The sequence below is a fragment of the Salmo salar genome, chromosome 12 (assembly GCF_965601325.2).
Source record: "Salmo salar chromosome 12, fSalSal1, whole genome shotgun sequence".
In the NCBI taxonomy this organism is placed as follows: domain Eukaryota; kingdom Metazoa; phylum Chordata; class Actinopteri; order Salmoniformes; family Salmonidae; genus Salmo; species Salmo salar.
Window position 1 is genome coordinate 68,970,084 of NC_138302.1, and position 16,513 is coordinate 68,986,596.

The following is a 16,513-nucleotide window of genomic DNA, read 5'->3' on the forward strand; positions in this document are numbered from 1 at the left end:
TGGATGGTCTTAAACTGCAGTAATTGATGCCTGAGATGATATGAACATGACTGGGCATTCAAACATATCTGTATCCATTCATCATCAATAGCTTGTACCAGGTCTTCCTCACATTTTTGTTTTACATGTTTTGTGTCATAGAGAAAAGCTATCAACCCTTGATACAGTTTGGAAATCAACTTTGGAGGTTTGTCCAAGTGCCTTAAAATAGCTGGCTTGTCCAGTGTTTGCTGCACAGAGAAAATAAAGTGTATCTGCAAAGATTCACCTCAGCTCCATCACAAACTGGTCTTCCCTGGCTGCCTGACCCTTCTATGACGAGGCTTGGTGTACATTTATACATTACATTATCCAAGAATATAATCAATGGTTCAACCATTGAAATGACCATTATTCCTTGATCCCAGACTGTAGCTTTAAGCTAAAGCTGCTGTCCTGTAGCTACTGGAGGTCTACCCATCAATTCAATGATGGAACTTTTTTTATCATTCACTGATATTGTTAATATACTGCAAAATTCACCTGAGCTCCATAGAATGGTCATCTCTGGCTGTCTGACCCTGCTGGGACTCCTGTCACCATCTGATCCTGCTAAGACATGATGAGCAGTGTGGTGTACTGACTGTGCACTAGAGGGCTGCATTCCCGCGGGATGCCTGTTGGACTTGTGGGTCCCGACATTGAACATTGCGGTGCGGTCGGCATTTTTCATGCTGCGGACGGTCAGACAGACGACTTTGGGATGAAAATATTTTTGTTGTACCACAGATTATTTGGAAACGGTCCTCTTTCTGCTTTGTATGCATTCGCCTATGTATTGTATTAAAATCAGCCATTTTTCTGATTATTCCCACACTCAGAATTTGCTGCTTCAATTTCCGTAGTCTACCTCTCCTAGTCTGGGGTCAGAGTTCAAGTGCGCCTTGTATGTGTGGTCTCATTGAAATAGTAACACAATCTCACACTCAATTCGTGCAAATATGTACAAAAAGTATTTCAGCAGATTTAATGTGTTTTTGTGCCTTTTTGTGTGGCTTAATTCATGTGAAAAGAACAACATTTTGTAAGACTTAATTCGTGGGAAAATATACACATTTTGTGCGACTTCATTCATAGGAAAATACATTTTTTAGGGGCAAACTTCAGAACAATCTTTTGAAAGTTATTAGAGCAATGCATGAGGGGCAATGGTGTTCCACACTGACTTTTTTTGTGTGTCCCACATTTATTTATATAAAAAATATATTGTTATTGTGCAGAAGAAAGTGAAAGCTGCAACAGGGACTCTAACCAGAGCTCATATGTGGCAAAGTGAACTCTATTGGCCGTTGCCATGAAAGCCTAGTAGGCCTCTGGGCAGAGGCAGTAGGCCTACGATGCTGGCATATGCTTTGTTACAATAGCCTAAGTATATAACATGATTGACAAAACCGTAATAATCATTATGAAATGGCCTTGGAAGTTCCATAAGTGTGAACCAACATAATTCCTCATTTTACATTAACTTGTTTAACTGCATTGATATGGCTTAATTGATCATAGTCCAGACTTGTTATAGTTGCAAATACCATGCAGTTGCACGAGGGAAATTTAAACCAAACAGATTTGTAGGTCTTCTGTTTCCCCACATTTATCGATTAATTAATTTTCCATTACGAAAATGTATCCCCATTCCCCACTCAAATACCTTCATCGATACCACAAAAAAAAAAAAAAACAGACAAATACAGCTTTTGACTCCAATCTGGCATGTTAAGACGTTTTTATATATATATATATATATATATATATATATATATATATATATATATATATATATATATATATATATAAATGTGGGACACAAAAAAAGGCAGTGTAGAACACCATTGCCCAAAATGCATTGCTCCAATAACTTTCAAAAGATTGTTCCGAAGTTTACCCCTCAAAAGTCGTCCAAAAATGTGTCTTTTCCTACAATTTTCTTTTACACGAATTAAGACACACAAAAACATTTTTGAAAAACTCACAAAATCAGCTTTTTATACTTATTTGAACGAATTGAGTGTGATATTGTTTTGTTGGAAATAGAGTAGGATGCATAGGCGGAGAATCACGTGGAAGTTAACTTAAATATGAAATTAACTTAAATATGATTGGACTGTATTTTACTATTGTGTCTGTAAATAAATAGGCTATTGATAATGGAAAGAAGTGGAGGGCGCTCAACCAACGTGAGTCGAAGTGCAATCAAAACATTTAATCATAATTTAAAAGGAAAAGGCACAATGCATTGCGATTTCATTTTCAATAAGTATTGATTACCCATGTATTTGTTTCTGTCTGCAAATCGTCCTGAGAGGCAGGCTATATCATAAAGGCCTATGCAAAACGTAGCCAGCGTCGCTGTCGTCGTTATTGCTGCTTCAAATTCAGTAGCCATACCTGCGAGATCGGTGCGCGTGTGGTCTCAATGAAATAGAGTAGGCTATAGCCTATGCATGGGCAGAGAAGTACGGGGCAGTTATCTTTCCAAAGAAATGTACTTCCTAAATAGTTTACTACACTGTATAGAAATAGTCCTAAAACATTGATCACCCATATTTCTCCGTCTGAAAATATTCCCACCCCTAAAATGTAGGCTATAAAAATACCTCTAGAGAAAGTGTAACCCTCTCCAACTCTGCTTTCTTCAAACTACATCTAGCATATTGGCTGATATAGCCCAGTAATACAGATAGCCTAATATAAGGGCCAAGATACCAAACAGAAACCAAAAAACAAGCCTGTTTAACTTCATTGTTTGTACATAATGTTAACAAACACTATATAGCTTTAAAACACAGTTAAATCTATAATTTTTATATCATAGATGGTCAGTCTTTGCAATACAGATAGCCTAATATAAGGGCCATGTGAGAATCTCTGGTCATTTAAACTATTTCTTAAGTTATTTTTGCGCTTTTGACTTTCCCTATATGGTGCAAAATTGCTGGCAAGTGAGCTGCATCACAAAAGCCTAAGGGACAAGTTCTTGCAGTAGCGGGTGGGAGTCGGACAGCGGGTGGTCCAGTGAAAGTTGCGCCCCTGATTTTTATATACATTCTACACGGAAGTGAAGCCCATTCGAACTATTGTGGGCTCAGTGTGGTAGGCATTCCAGTACGTTAGATGGCGCTAAACAAACGTTTATAGCTACATTTCCTGGCTCAAGTTTGTCCATGCTCCTTTGCCTTACCCGGCTTGGTTCAATGACATTCCGGCTTTCATAAGGATAAATATCGAGGTTTGAATATATAAAAAGTTCCAAGAATGGCATTAACCTATGTTTTCAGATCAATCAGAACAGAGTTCTCAAAGGTAGGCAAGAAAAGGGTGCGCTGGCATCCAGCATTTTTTTTCTGGTTGTGCTTTCTGAAGCTGCTGTCAGCTGTTGATTTGAAGCTAGCTAGCTTCCAGTACCTAGCCTAGCTAACCACGTATGGGACAAGAAAGTTAAAGTATTCCAAATTCTGCAGCTAGCCTTTGAGTGTTGTTGGCAACATCACAGTGAATTGAAATATCATCCTAGGACCAGAGGTCATCATGGACATTTGATTTGTACCTCTGTTAGCAATGATGATGGCTTCACTGAAATGTAACGTTCGATAATCTCATTTCTTTTCCACCCCAGGTCTGCACCGTTCATCATGCACAGTCTTTACACACAGGATTTCCAACTCTTGCTGCAGAGAAAGCTCTCCTCATGAAACTACGCAAAAGTACTGGCTACACATTCATTAACTGCAAAAAAGCATTGGAGAAATGTGATAATGACATCACAAAGGTAAACATTGCTTCTTTCAGTACAGCTTTGCTTGCTGAGCAGGGCAGGGATGGATGTATGAACTTGGCCCTGGAGAGGTGCAGGATTTGTTCCAGCCCAACAATAACACATATGGTTTTAGTACTTTTCAATCTGGTGAGTTAGTGCTGGGTTGGAACAAAAGCCTGCCCTGCAGTGCCTGCACACAATGCAGGCCGCCTGGATCGGGATTGGGCAGCTGCTGACTTAAATGTAGTGTATATTTAAGCTGGCGTGTGCGTGTGTGCGTGTGCGCGTGCGTGTGTGTGTGTGTGTGTGTGTGTAATGTTTTTCTCCAACCAAGGCAGAGAGCTGGTTACATGAGCAGGCCCAGAAAGAAGGCTGGAGCAAGGCCAGCAAGCTGGAGGGGAGGAGGGCCAAGGAGGGGCTGATCGGTCTGTTTGTAGGAGACAAAGCTGCAGTCATGGTAGAGGTAAGCAGATCTCATTCACTCAATGAGATCCTATCACTCATCCTCCTTGATGCAGTCTGCATACAATATTCAAGTTGAATAATACCTGCTTTGAAAGTCATCTTCATTTGTTTAGTTTGATAAAATGTAAAATGATCATGAGTATTTGTATCCCAATGTCCTCCATGTTTGTGTGTTGCAGGTGAACTGTGAAACAGACTTTGTTGCCCGTAATGAGAAGTTCCAGCAGCTGGTGAAGGATGTGGCGTTCGCCACCATGGCTCACCACAGCAGTAAAAACCAGGGCCAAACTGGATATGTGAAGGTATGACACATCACCACACCACCCCCCACTCAGTAGCCACATCACCCTAGTATACCTGTTGAAATACTTAAAACTGCATTTATCTTTGTTGGTTTTAGAGTCTCCTGGCAGCAGAGGACCTCTCGAAATTGAACTTGGGTGAAGATGCTTCTCTGGCTGATCAGCTGGCCCTTACAATAGGTGAGTGAGTAATAAAAATAGCCATTTAATCATTTAGTAGACTCTTATCAATATTGAGATGCTCTCATTGAATTTGAGATTTAATAACCTCTATCTGCAGCATTATTTCTTACTTGGAAGCATTTGGAAATTGAAGACCGCTCTGTTAGTGAAGTTGTAATTTCCTGTCAGGTCGTCTGGGTGAGAACATTTCAGTGAGGCGGGCGGTGACGGTTGGCGTCCCTGCAGGCTGGCATATCGGCTCCTACATCCACGGTGGTGTGGCGGGCCAGTCTGATATGGCCATGGGGCGATACGGCGCCCTCGTGGTGTTCCAGGGGGGCAAGGACGGGGCGCTGGACACCCTGGGGAGGAAGCTGGGGCAGCACGTAGTGGGAGAGGCCCCCGTATCCCTGGGCAACATGGATGACCTGCCCTGTGGGGACGCGGAGACGCGCCTGCTGCCCCAATCCTTCCTCCCTGACCCTAGTAGGACAGTGGCCCAGTACCTGACGGAGCAGGGGGCACGAGTTCTGGACTTTGTTCGCTTTCAGTGTGGGGAGGCAGGCAGTGATGGGGCACATTGAAGGGTAGAGGAGAGCATCTCAGAGACCTTACAGGTCATGTTTTATCTGCCTTTTATGTGTTTCTAAATTAGGCCAAAGTGCAGATGGTTATTTGATGTCATGCAAATGCATTCAACCAATTTCAATGTGTCATGTTTTCATGCCTTGTGTGATAAGCTTAATATATGTGTACCAAAATGACATATGCTGCAGGATGAATGAACTGAATCACCCCAACAATAAAGATATTTCAAACTGTAGATTTATATTTTACTAATTTGTCATATAACTCTAGCTACAGTTTGTATATTCGTACCACACGATGGCGCACTTGTTCAATCATACAAATGGTTTATATGGCTGACTCGTATGATCGTCTACATGAAAGCTTCAATGGAATTGACTAACATAAATTCAGTTTTTCCACTACCACAGCATACATACACCAATATTTATTTACTCGCTTTTAAAGTACAGTCAGGATTCCAATAAACTCACGTTTGGACAGTTTTGTTGCACCTATCTTCCAGAATTACGGTAAGTAATCCGAAAAGCCAACGCCTGCCAGATGTGATTGGTTTGTACAGTGCATGAATTAAGGATGACGTCACGAGCATAGTTTTCTTAACGTTCGCGTCTATCGGTCTACATTCCCCTGACCTCCGCCCGCTGACAGGATTCAAACCAAGCCCAGAAATGGTAAATGCCTTTGCTTTGTTCCGTTTTAAAGATGTTTGTATGTGACGTGCAGTGTAGACTATTAGCCTAGCAAAATGTCGTTTTAAATTCGTGTAGACAAAGCCAGTTAGCTAGCTAATCCAACGAAGACGTTTCACTGCTGGATTATCAAACAATGGCTGGCCAATGTTAGCTGGTTAATGTAGTTATCTAGCTAGCTACTTGTTCTCTTCATCTTCGATAATCATATTCATTTGTTTTCCCTTTTCATTCTTGCCGTACCGTTTAACCAGTCTGACTTCTCAGAAGACCAGATCATTGGTGAGTTTCAATCCGCTTTGTGACAGTAACGTTATTTGAAGGCTAACTAGCTACTGTAAAATGTTAGCTAGTTGCTAGTCTATCCCCTTGTTTCATCTGTGTCATTCATTGTGGAATAGCTCTACTTCTTTCCTGTCCCCTTTGTTGTGAGAAGCAGTTTCCCTGCTGACAAGTTGATATAAACTGGAGTTTATGGTGAGTTATTTTTTTTGACGGACCAGGTTTTGTTTTCTCTAACCATTTTGGGAAGACCTTGCATTATTAGAGGCGTTGTCGTCTGACATGTACACATCAACGAATGGTGATCTACGATTACAAAAATATTGATTCACGGTTGTCTATTATTGGCGCAGTCAATCCCCTCCTTTGATCCCACATAGCGGTTTGATTGAATGGTGTTTCATCAGATTAATGTTTTGTGTTGAACGTTACTGACCAACTAATTTTGCACTGAGTTCTGTGCCTGGTATTTTTATGCATGCAGAACAAAGTAAAGGGACAGACGTCAGCATGTCAAGACATTATGGCTAGTCATTATACGATCTGAGTGTTCAAAAACCAGGCTACTTTGATGAAAGATTTGCCGTTTAGTAATTCCATTTTAAAGTAGTTTTTTGCCAACACCAATTTTGGTATTATTTATCTGTTCCGTTAATTGTTGTGTGATGTCTAGTTCGGCTACCTAGCTGCGTGGTTAATTTAGAAACCGGAAGTTCTCAATTCTGGAACGTGAATTTATTCGTTCCCGATGCCAGAACTGTATCAAATGTCTAGATATATTATAGTGAAAATCAAGCAACTATATTGTAATTTGTTCCCAGTCCTTCACTGGTGTTGACTCGTATACATTGTGTAAACAAAAGGAAATGACTAAACCACTTATTAAAGAGTTGTACGCCTCGAAGGCGTGGCCGAATTAAACCTCACAGATATGCTGTTCTTTGAAATGGAGTTGGCGAAGCATAATGTAACCATTTAGCAAGAATATATGTAGCGACATAGTGTTACTGTAGGCTACTCATCGATTGCCTGTGCCTTTTTCCTTTACTCAATCAATGGCACTTTTAGGAGTTTAGTTTCGCAGTTGCTAGATTTCGTTTGCGCTCGTTTGGTTGCTGGATTACACCACCAGCGTTTTCTGTCAATGCCATATATGGGTAAATGAGTGGCTGCTGTGTAGTTTCAGGCGGGCCATCTCGGGATGCGCAGCATACCAGTGATGGAAGGCAAGCACCATAACAATGGCCCTGGGAAATGACCCTGGGAAATGACCCTGATGTCAGAAAGCATTCCAATAGAGGCCACCGCATTTACTGTAGATTACACATAATCAAAGAAACAACAAAACAAATCATCTTTGGATTCTCTTTCTTGACCATTTTTATGGGTGGGGGGTAAACCAAAACACATACACACTCAATCCAGCTCTGCTTTTTTAAAAATGTATTTTTAAATTGTTATGCCTTTTCTCTCCCTGTCTGTCAGAGTTCAAGGAGGCCTTCCTGCTGTTTGACAGGACGGGCGATGGGAAGATCAGCTACAGCCAGTGTGGTGACGTCATGCGGGCCCTCGGCCAGAACCCCGTCAACGCTGAGGTCCTCAAGGTCCTGGGCAACCCCAAGTCAGAAGGTCAGCCCTGCTTCTAGATACTTACTGAACATTGACCATTAGTATCTATTGGCTGGATCAAACTTATAGAAGTATTACACACATCAGTAAGATTTTATTCCGGCATGGCATCGTCTTGTGTTCAGTTCGATTTAGGCCTATCCTCCAAAGCTTAGGGCTGGTGTGTTTTTAGGCCTGTTGCTGTTTGTAGTCAACCACTTCACCAAACCAGTTTGACTAATTTGTATCTGGTTAGGTGGAAGATGTCACTTAATGTGCTTAACCATCCAAGGATAAAACTGACGTGACAGAATGTTCTTCTGGGTATGAAATTCCCATCCTATGGAGTGTGAACTTGTGTGTAATCTGCAATTGTCAAGTACCACAGATGTTCTGTGTTGTAGTCGCGCAGCCTGTCACTTATCAGCTAGGGAACAGGAGTGTTGTGTGGGGTCCTGTTCTTACGTGTGTTAATTACACACAGAATAGATGCAGCTCATGTCAACAGGATCTGATAACGTATAGCTGATTATCAATTTATAGAGTACCGCAAGTTTACCACTAATTAGGAATTTATAAGGTTTGTGGATTTGTTCAGATTTCTTACAAAAATCTAAATCAAATTGAAAGTTTATTGGTCACGTACACAGATTTGCAGGTTTTATAGCGTTCCCACAAACAAAGTTAGGCTACACATAGTGGGACTGAGTGCAGTAGTTTGTCCTTTGGGGATTTAAGAAATTCTTATGAAAGCTCTCCTTTTTTTAAATAAATACATTCCAAGCCATTATTTTTACTCTCAGTATGTGGGCCTAAACATAGGTCTTTCATATAAGTTATTCTCTCTGTTTATAGCAAAGTAATAGTAGTTTCTATTAATAGCATCTAGTAATAGTTTTTGTTTCACTCCCCAGAAATGAATCACAAAATGCTGGACTTTGAGCAGTTCCTCCCCATGCTCCAGGCCATCGCTAAGAACAAGGACCAGGGCTCCTTTGAGGACTTTGTGGAGGGTCTGCGTGTCTTTGACAAGGAGGGCAACGGCACAGTGATGGGCGCTGAGCTGCGCCACGTCCTCACAACACTCGGTAAGACCTCAGAACGATTTTATAAAGCTTTCATGAAGCATTTGTAAGTGCTGTCACGGCTAGGTTTACATCTCCCTGTATGAAAATATATAGAACTGCACTGTCTGTTTATTTCTCTTGTATTAGCGAATGGTTTATATTACACTATAAAAGCTAACAGTTTATTTCTTGTACTTGAGAGCTCAACTTCAGCTTAAAGAGCAACTACCCCTAAAAAACAACTTTCCCATTTAGAAACATCCTATGTGGCATCGATATGAGTCAGAAACATTTATTCTACTGTTAAAATTGATCACAAATTGTAAATAGGATAACTTTGGTCATAAAGTCAGTTTTTTCCAAAACAGAGTTTGAGACGTGAGGTCATGACTGCGTCACAACGTAAATGCTGGTTGGGTTTGTTTCAATCCTGCCCACAGCTGGCAGCACACAAGTAATCATCAATTTAGAGTGCAGCTGCATGGGACCCGATCATAATGCCTGTGGTACATTTGAGTTAACTTTGGATATCCCTATGGGGATAGTTAAGATCTGTAAGTTACACAATGTACATGGGACAATATGTTAAAATTACAATAGTGCCAAATGTCAATGACTTAACCTCAAACCAACTATAAATTGTAGAAATTCATATACAAATATTGAAAGCATTTAATGAGAACCTAAAAGGTGTGCAACATGAAAAGTCTAATTTATATTGTGTAATGTATTGACGGTCCCTAACTAGCCCCGGAGATAGGCTATCCAAAGTCAAACTAATTTTGCCACAGTTGCACACCAGCTGGCTGAAGCTAATTGGTGAAATAATTTGGCCAACTCTTCCCACCTGCGCACACACACACACACACACACACACACACACACACACACACACACACACACACACACACACACGACACTCACATCAAACCCGCACCCTGAAACCAGCTTCTGTTTGAATTCAGTCATAGCATTTCTTAATGAACCAAATTTTAAAGAGGCCTAGTCAGGGAGTGTATTCGCCGTTTAACACTCCAGACAAACAGTACTGCAACCTGCCATGTGACGATGTTGGAGACATAAACCATTGACATTCAGCTCTTGACGGTTTGACCTGAAGAATTGAATTTGGATCAAGAGAAACGTTTGATCCACACAGTCCTGATAGTTTACCTCTTCTCCTTATCAACCACACCTGACTGTTGTGCCAAAGGTCTTCATTGTCACTAATCAGTAATCACCTCTTAAACTGACTCAATGCCCTACTGTATCCATGGTGATACACTTAATTTGCATCCTGGACATCTTTCTTGTCTGTAAGGCGATTGGGCAACACAAATGACAAGACGTGACTTTGTTGAGTCTCCCTGGTTAACTGTGTCAGTATCCCTCCAGAATGTCTGCTTGGTAGTGTAGGGATGGACATTTAAGGGTTGTAAGTGGACTTGGCAGTCATTAAAGTTAAACCTGCGCCGAGGTTGCCTCATTGGGCAGGTGAAAAAGTGAAAACAACCAAACTGTAAATAATTCCTGTAGCCTAAAACTAATCTTTCTGGTTCCTCCACACTTTTTTAGTGAAATACACTATTTATGGATGTTGGGTAAGTTGAGCCTGCTCTGAGTTATAATTTTTTTATTTTTTACTGATAACAACCAAAATACAAAGAATTCCAGTCCTGAGCATTCTGATTTCTCTCCTATGTGTAGATGAAAGGCAGGCAATAAATGGCACTTCCGTGTGTAAATAGCTCATTTGCCTGAAAATGTAAGTAATCATAATCGGTGGGGGGGACCCATAAATACTCCTGACTTGTCTTTCACACTTTGTCAATCCGTCTAGTGGCTTTTACCTTTGTAGAATGAAAGGAAAGATGGGATTCCCTTATTGTACACTGTCTTTTTGTCTATTTATCTGTTATGAGAATGTAAAAGAGCATTTCATTTGTGTTACAGGTGAGAAAATGACAGAAGAGGAGGTGGAGACTCTGTTAGCAGGACACGAAGATGCCAACGGCTGCATCAACTACGAAGGTAAAGCAGAGTGGTGAACAGGATGGATATGATGGCTGTAAAGGAGAGAACACTGAACCTCGTCCTGTACTGTAGAATATATTACAATGCTTGAGGAATTACCATTTCCCATAGTGTTTGAATGATGGAAGAATCATGTGAATGATAAGACATGAATTGTAACAAAATACAATTGTCTTGAATGGGATGTACTCGTGTTTTGTGCCACGTAAACACAAAGCCCTATGATTATTAAGAAGGATTAGGCCTATGACTGGCTGGAGGTTGTATTATTGGATTTCAGGTGTGTTTGTGTCCCTTGTTGTCCCTTCACTGACCTCCCTGTTCCTCTCCCACAGTCTTTGTCCGCCACATCATGTCCGGCTGAGCGGCGAGTACGAGCAGACCCCCCCCCCCCCCCCTCTGTCTCCTACCCCAGCAGTGGGCTCTCACCTGCTCTGGGAGACTTGTGTGTGTAGGGGGGAGGGGGCCCTCTTGTCAGCCCATCACTGCACAGAATGCTCCTACTCCTAGCTACTGATGCCACACATATAGCCAGTAGTTTACTAGCAGTTTTACTCTTTAATGTTTTAAAATTATACTTGGTTGGGGTTGTATGGGGGGACCGGGTGCTCCTAGTCTAACACACTTGTTTAATAAATGGCAGGCTGTTGTAGAGATGCAGAGTAAAAGCTATGATACTAATAGAGTAGGACATCGCTCTGTGCCATGATGGTGTTGTCCGAGGCTGCTGGGTTCCTGTGGTGGAATCAGTGGTTTGAATTTATGGTTTGATCTCTTATCTTTAACTTTCTATCTTGCAGGGTTCTTCTCCTGCCCAGCTCCCTCGCCTCTCTCTCCCTCCCCTGGCTGTAGCCTGCATGTAGCGTCTCTGCATGTGTCTAGGTGGCTCCTCTAAATTACCCCCATGGACACCGACTCTCCAACTGGAGGAGGGCAGGACACTGACGGGGGGTCTGTTAGTTAGACTAGAGGGGTGACAGTTCAACTCTGAATGTAGGGGAGAGAGAGGGGTTTGGATAAAGTGGTGTGCAATAATAAGGTTTCTGTTCCCTTGTCCTTAAGGAAGCTGCTGCTGGTACTGTAGGCGTGCTAGACACCCTTGATTTATTTTTTTCCCTGCCTTTCTGCCAGATCCATCGCTCCTCCTCCTTCCTCACAGCTGTCCTTGTTCTCCTCTGTTAGAACAGCCCAAATAAGGAGGGGGGTTGCTAATCCTAACACATTCCAGGTCCTGAGGCCTGGCTGAGCAAATCCTTGGCTGTTCTGGCTCGCTAGGAGATAGAGCTTCTCTCTGAGTCCCTCCTCTACAGCCCCCCCCCCCCCTCGCTCCTGCCTCTAATGCTCAACCTTTAATGCTGACTCTCTCTTCTGTCTGACTGACACATGGAGTCTCTGTGGATCAGATTCAGGCTTCAGCATCCAGCTGAGAGCAGTGCTCATGTTGGGGAGGAAAACACCTCCTAGAGAACCATATGGAAGCATGTCACTTACAGTGCATTCGGAAAGTATTCAGACGCCTTGACTTTTTCCACATTTTGTTACGTTGCAGCCTTATTTTGTTTCCTCCTCAATCTACAGACAATAGCCCATAAATACAAAGCAAAAACAGGTTTTTATATATTTTTTTGGCACATTTAGAAAAAAACGAATCACATTTACATATGTTTTCAGTACTTTGTTGAAGTACCTTTGGCAGCAATTACAGCCTTGAGTCTTCTTGGGTATGACGCTACAAGCTTGGCACACCTGGAGAGTTGGTTGTCCTTCTGGAAGGTTTTCTCATTTCCACAAAGGAGCTCTGTCAGAGTGACCATTGGGTTTTTGGTCACCTCCCTGACCAAGGCCCTTCTCCCCCAATTGCTCAGTTTGGCCAGGCGGCCAGCTCTAAGAAGTGTCTTGGTGGTTTCAAACTTCTTCCATTTAAGAATGGAGGCCACTGTGTTCTTGGGGACCTTCAATGCTGCATAAATGTTTTGGTTCCTTTCTCCAGATCTGTTGCTTGACACAATCCTGTGACCTCATGGCTTAGTTTTTGCGCTGACATGCACTGTCAACTGTGGGACCTTATATAGACAGGTGTGTGGCTTTCCAAATCATGTCCAATCAATTTAATTTACCACAGGTGGACTCCAATCAAGTTATAGAAACATCTCAAGGATGGTCAATGGAAACAGGATGCACCTGAGCTCAATTTTGAATCTCATAGCGAAGGGTCTGAATACTTATGTAAAGTATTTTTGTTGTAAATTTTTATACGTTTGTTAATATTTCTAAACTTGTTTTCGCTTTGTCATTTATAGGGTATTGTGTGTAGATTGATGAGTGAAAAACAATTATTTAATACATTTTAGAATAAGGCTGTAACATAACAAAATGTGCAAAAAGGGAAGGGGTCTGAATTCTTTACGAATGCACTGTACCTCTCCGTTGATTCATTTTAATTTCTCATTGTGATTTTGAAATATATAGGTGTCTGTAGACTGACATCCTTTGTGTGCTTTGAAAATGACAGCTTGTTGGGATAATGCTTAAGAAGGCTTTTGGTCAAATTTCTTTGCTTGTAATGGCCCCTCCATAAATTATTCTCGGCTACCCAAGCCATTTCATATTGGGCCATTCAGTAATGAGTCACAGTATGAATTAATAAGGAAAATAAGGCCCTCAATCTTGATGGGGGAGTCTGGGGCTATTTGGGAGAGATGGGAGGCTATAGCACTGCTGTCTGATGCTGGAGGTGGAGTTTGCTCTAGGCTCTTCTCAGACACTGATATGCTGCTGATGTTCTTTCTTCTTCTCTCCCTCAGAACTCGTCCGGATGGTGATGAGTGGTTGAAGATTAAGAACACATCCGGAACATTTTATTCCCAAATGTTTTTTCTTCTTCTATTATATATGTAACGTCTGTCTTGCCCCCATCCACCGTATCATTCCCCACCCAGCTCTCGTTTGCCCTTGTTTTGTCATATTTTTTAAATTTTCTTTCAAAAGTGCCTTTTCTGTGTCTGAGTTGAAGAGCCCGTTTTCATTTCACTTCAAAATATCATCCAACCACGGAGGCGCATGCTATCATGCCTGGCTCGTGGACAGAATCGGCAATAACATTCCCTTGATTATTCCATACATTCCCATCGCTCACCCTGTCACTCAACCCTTGTCAGCCCCACCACCAAATAGCTGTGTTTTTATACGGAGGAGATGCATGTTCATTGGCTGAGACCATGCTGTAATGTGGGTTTTACCAGGCCAACCAACCAATCATGAAATTACAGATTTGCTGTCATGTATATGTTATAACGAACGGTATTTAATAAAATCCCCAGTTTCTGAAAGTAATGTATCTTTTTTTAAAATACAACGATGGTGATGTTTTGAAGCACCATTCTTCATTTAGTTTAAGAGTCAGTGGAATTCTAATAAAGCAGCAGTGCAGTAATATATAAATGGATACATCATGTACTGGACCATTTTGGCGCAGTGTCCAGGATGGGCTGGATACCTAGCTATTCTGGCTACACATCTGGGATGGCTAAGAGATGCATGTTTTGAGTTGACACATGTAATGCAATCTAGGAAGTGGTATTCAAGTAGCAGATTTAACCGTTGGACAGTTTAAGTGAACAATCTTCTCTGATAGCTTTCTCTCAAATGTAAAGGTCATTTGAATAATTTAACAGAGCTGTATAGGGCCTTTATTCTTTGCTTAATGTAAGGCCTACTCAACTTTGTCATAGTATCTTTTTTGCAGTAGTCCTTTATGGTTAGATGAGTATGTTCTATTGCAGTGGCCCTGTATGGTTCTCTATGATGTAGTTCCAGTACTTACACCAGCCCTTGTATGGTAATGCAGGTATGAGTCTATTTGCTCCGAGGCAGTAGGCCCTGTATGGTAAGGTGAGATTTTCCCGCTGGATTGTTTGTGGTCTCTGCAGTATCTGTTTAGTACTAGGTGATAGTTCAGTGGAAAATTTGAAATGTACAGTATGTTCAGGATGCAGCAGTCTCATGCATAGAGGGTGGGGGGGGGGGGGGGGACTGTAAGTAAGACAACACACACAGCCTGTCCTCTTGTGGTGCCTGCAGTGCAGACACTGACTTTAGGATTATTTCCATATAGACCTAATGTCGCATGGGGAAAAAAGTGAAAGATCCTCATCTGTCTATTCCTTTATATAAAAGTTATGTAAAGAAATAGACAAGAAGTAATAGTTTTTTTTCTCTCAAATGTAGTGGACATAATTATTGAAATCCCTTTTTTTCAATACTTCACCTTGCGAGGATAATGACACTGAGCCTTTTCCTAAAACATTTTATGAGATTGGAGAATACACTGGGAGAGATATTAGACCTGTCGTTGGACTTGAACCCCATTGCAAACCTGTGGTTTGAATTGAAGAGGGCATTCCACAAGCACAGACGAAGGATAAAGGATCTGGAAAGATTCTGTATAGAGGAATGGTCTAAGATCTATCCCAATGTGTTCTCCAATCTCAAACGTTTCAGAAAAAGGCACAGTGCTGTTATACTTGCAAGGTGAGGTATTGAAAGCAGGTGTCAATTCTGACCCAACTTTTTTGAAAAAAATATTACTTGTTAAAGGTCCAATGCAGCGGTTTTTAACTCAATATCAAATAATTTATGGGTAACAATGAAGTACCTTACTGTGATTGTTTTCAATGAAATGGTCAAAAGGAAACAAATAGCTTCTTAGCTAAGAGCAATTTCTCAAGCAAGAATTTTGCAAGTGAATCAGATGTGGCAGTAACTCTCTTGCGTTGTGTATTTATAGGACTGGCCAGCCAGCGATCCCAGTTGGTGTTTATTCTGACTATAAGACACGTAGAAGCACATTAGATATGCAGAACAACAGTATGTTGATGGCAGTATATTTGTGACTCGTCGCTTGCATGTCAATATCAGACTGGGTATTTTGTAATTAAACAATGACAAAAATAGTACAAAATACAATAAATGTAAGTGTCTGACGATAGACAAAAGGAAGCACATTAGATGTGCAGGACAACAGTATATATTATATATATTATATTTATATTATATATATTATATTTATATATATATTTATATTATATTTTAGTCATTTAGCAGACGCTCTTATCCAGAGCGACTTACAGTAGTGAATGCATACATTTCATATTCATTTTTTTTTTTCCGTACTGGTCCCCCGTGGGAAATTATATTATATATATATATATAGTATGTTGATGGTTGTAGATTTGTAATTAATTTGTTAGCATGGAAATAACTGTCAATTAGCAGGGAGCTAATGTGACCATTAGAATTAAAACAGGCTAGCTAACTCGCTCTTTTTGCAATTACATACAAAAGCACATGCCAGAATGCCCCCAATATCTAACAGGTACCGTACACATATACACCGAGTATACAAAATATTAGGAATACCTGCTCTTTCCATGACAGACTGACCAGGTGAATCCAGGTGAAAGCTATAATCCCTTATTGATGTCACTTGTTAAATCCACTTCGATCAGTGGAGATGAAGGG

The 16,513-nt window shown here is 41.1% G+C and overlaps 2 protein-coding genes across 3 annotated transcripts; both read left to right on the forward strand.

Annotated features, from left to right (window-relative positions):
- Positions 1 to 3,193: 3,193 nt before the first annotated feature.
- On the forward strand, positions 3,194 to 5,545 carry tsfm (Ts translation elongation factor, mitochondrial). The gene is made up of 6 exons (XM_014132749.3): positions 3,194 to 3,339; positions 3,653 to 3,805; positions 4,128 to 4,256; positions 4,438 to 4,560; positions 4,659 to 4,740; positions 4,912 to 5,545. Exons 1-6 carry the CDS (start codon positions 3,292 to 3,294, stop codon positions 5,304 to 5,306), a joined length of 930 nt encoding a protein of 309 aa, XP_013988224.1. The 5' UTR covers positions 3,194 to 3,291; the 3' UTR covers positions 5,307 to 5,545.
- Positions 5,546 to 5,722: 177 nt separating this feature from the next.
- myl6 (myosin, light chain 6, alkali, smooth muscle and non-muscle) lies at positions 5,723 to 14,322 on the forward strand. Of its 2 annotated transcripts, XM_014132748.3 has the most exons (7): positions 5,723 to 5,984; positions 6,257 to 6,284; positions 7,770 to 7,913; positions 8,807 to 8,980; positions 10,913 to 10,990; positions 11,329 to 11,364; positions 13,798 to 14,322. In XM_014132748.3, exons 1-6 carry the CDS (start codon positions 5,982 to 5,984, stop codon positions 11,355 to 11,357), a joined length of 456 nt encoding a protein of 151 aa, XP_013988223.1. In that variant the 5' UTR covers positions 5,723 to 5,981; the 3' UTR covers positions 11,358 to 11,364; positions 13,798 to 14,322. The 2 variants fall into 2 exon arrangements, with proteins under 2 accessions (XP_013988223.1, XP_013988222.1); XM_014132747.3 differs by lacking the exon at positions 11,329 to 11,364.
- The last annotated feature ends 2,191 nt before the right edge of the window (positions 14,323 to 16,513 follow it).

Bases quoted from the DNA above. Each gene is read 5' to 3' on its own strand.
- tsfm (XM_014132749.3), top strand. From the start codon at position 3,292: ATGGCATTAACCTATGTTTTCAGATCAATCAGAACAGAGTTCTCAAAG. The intron at 3,340-3,652 runs GTAGGCAAGAAA...TTTCCACCCCAG, and splicing joins TCAGAACAGAGTTCTCAAAG to GTCTGCACCGTTCATCATGC. The intron at 3,806-4,127 runs GTAAACATTGCT...TCTCCAACCAAG, and splicing joins GTGATAATGACATCACAAAG to GCAGAGAGCTGGTTACATGA.
- myl6 (XM_014132748.3), top strand. The intron at 7,914-8,806 runs GTCAGCCCTGCT...TTCACTCCCCAG, and splicing joins GGGCAACCCCAAGTCAGAAG to AAATGAATCACAAAATGCTG. The intron at 10,991-11,328 runs GTAAAGCAGAGT...CCTCTCCCACAG, and splicing joins CGGCTGCATCAACTACGAAG to TCTTTGTCCGCCACATCATG.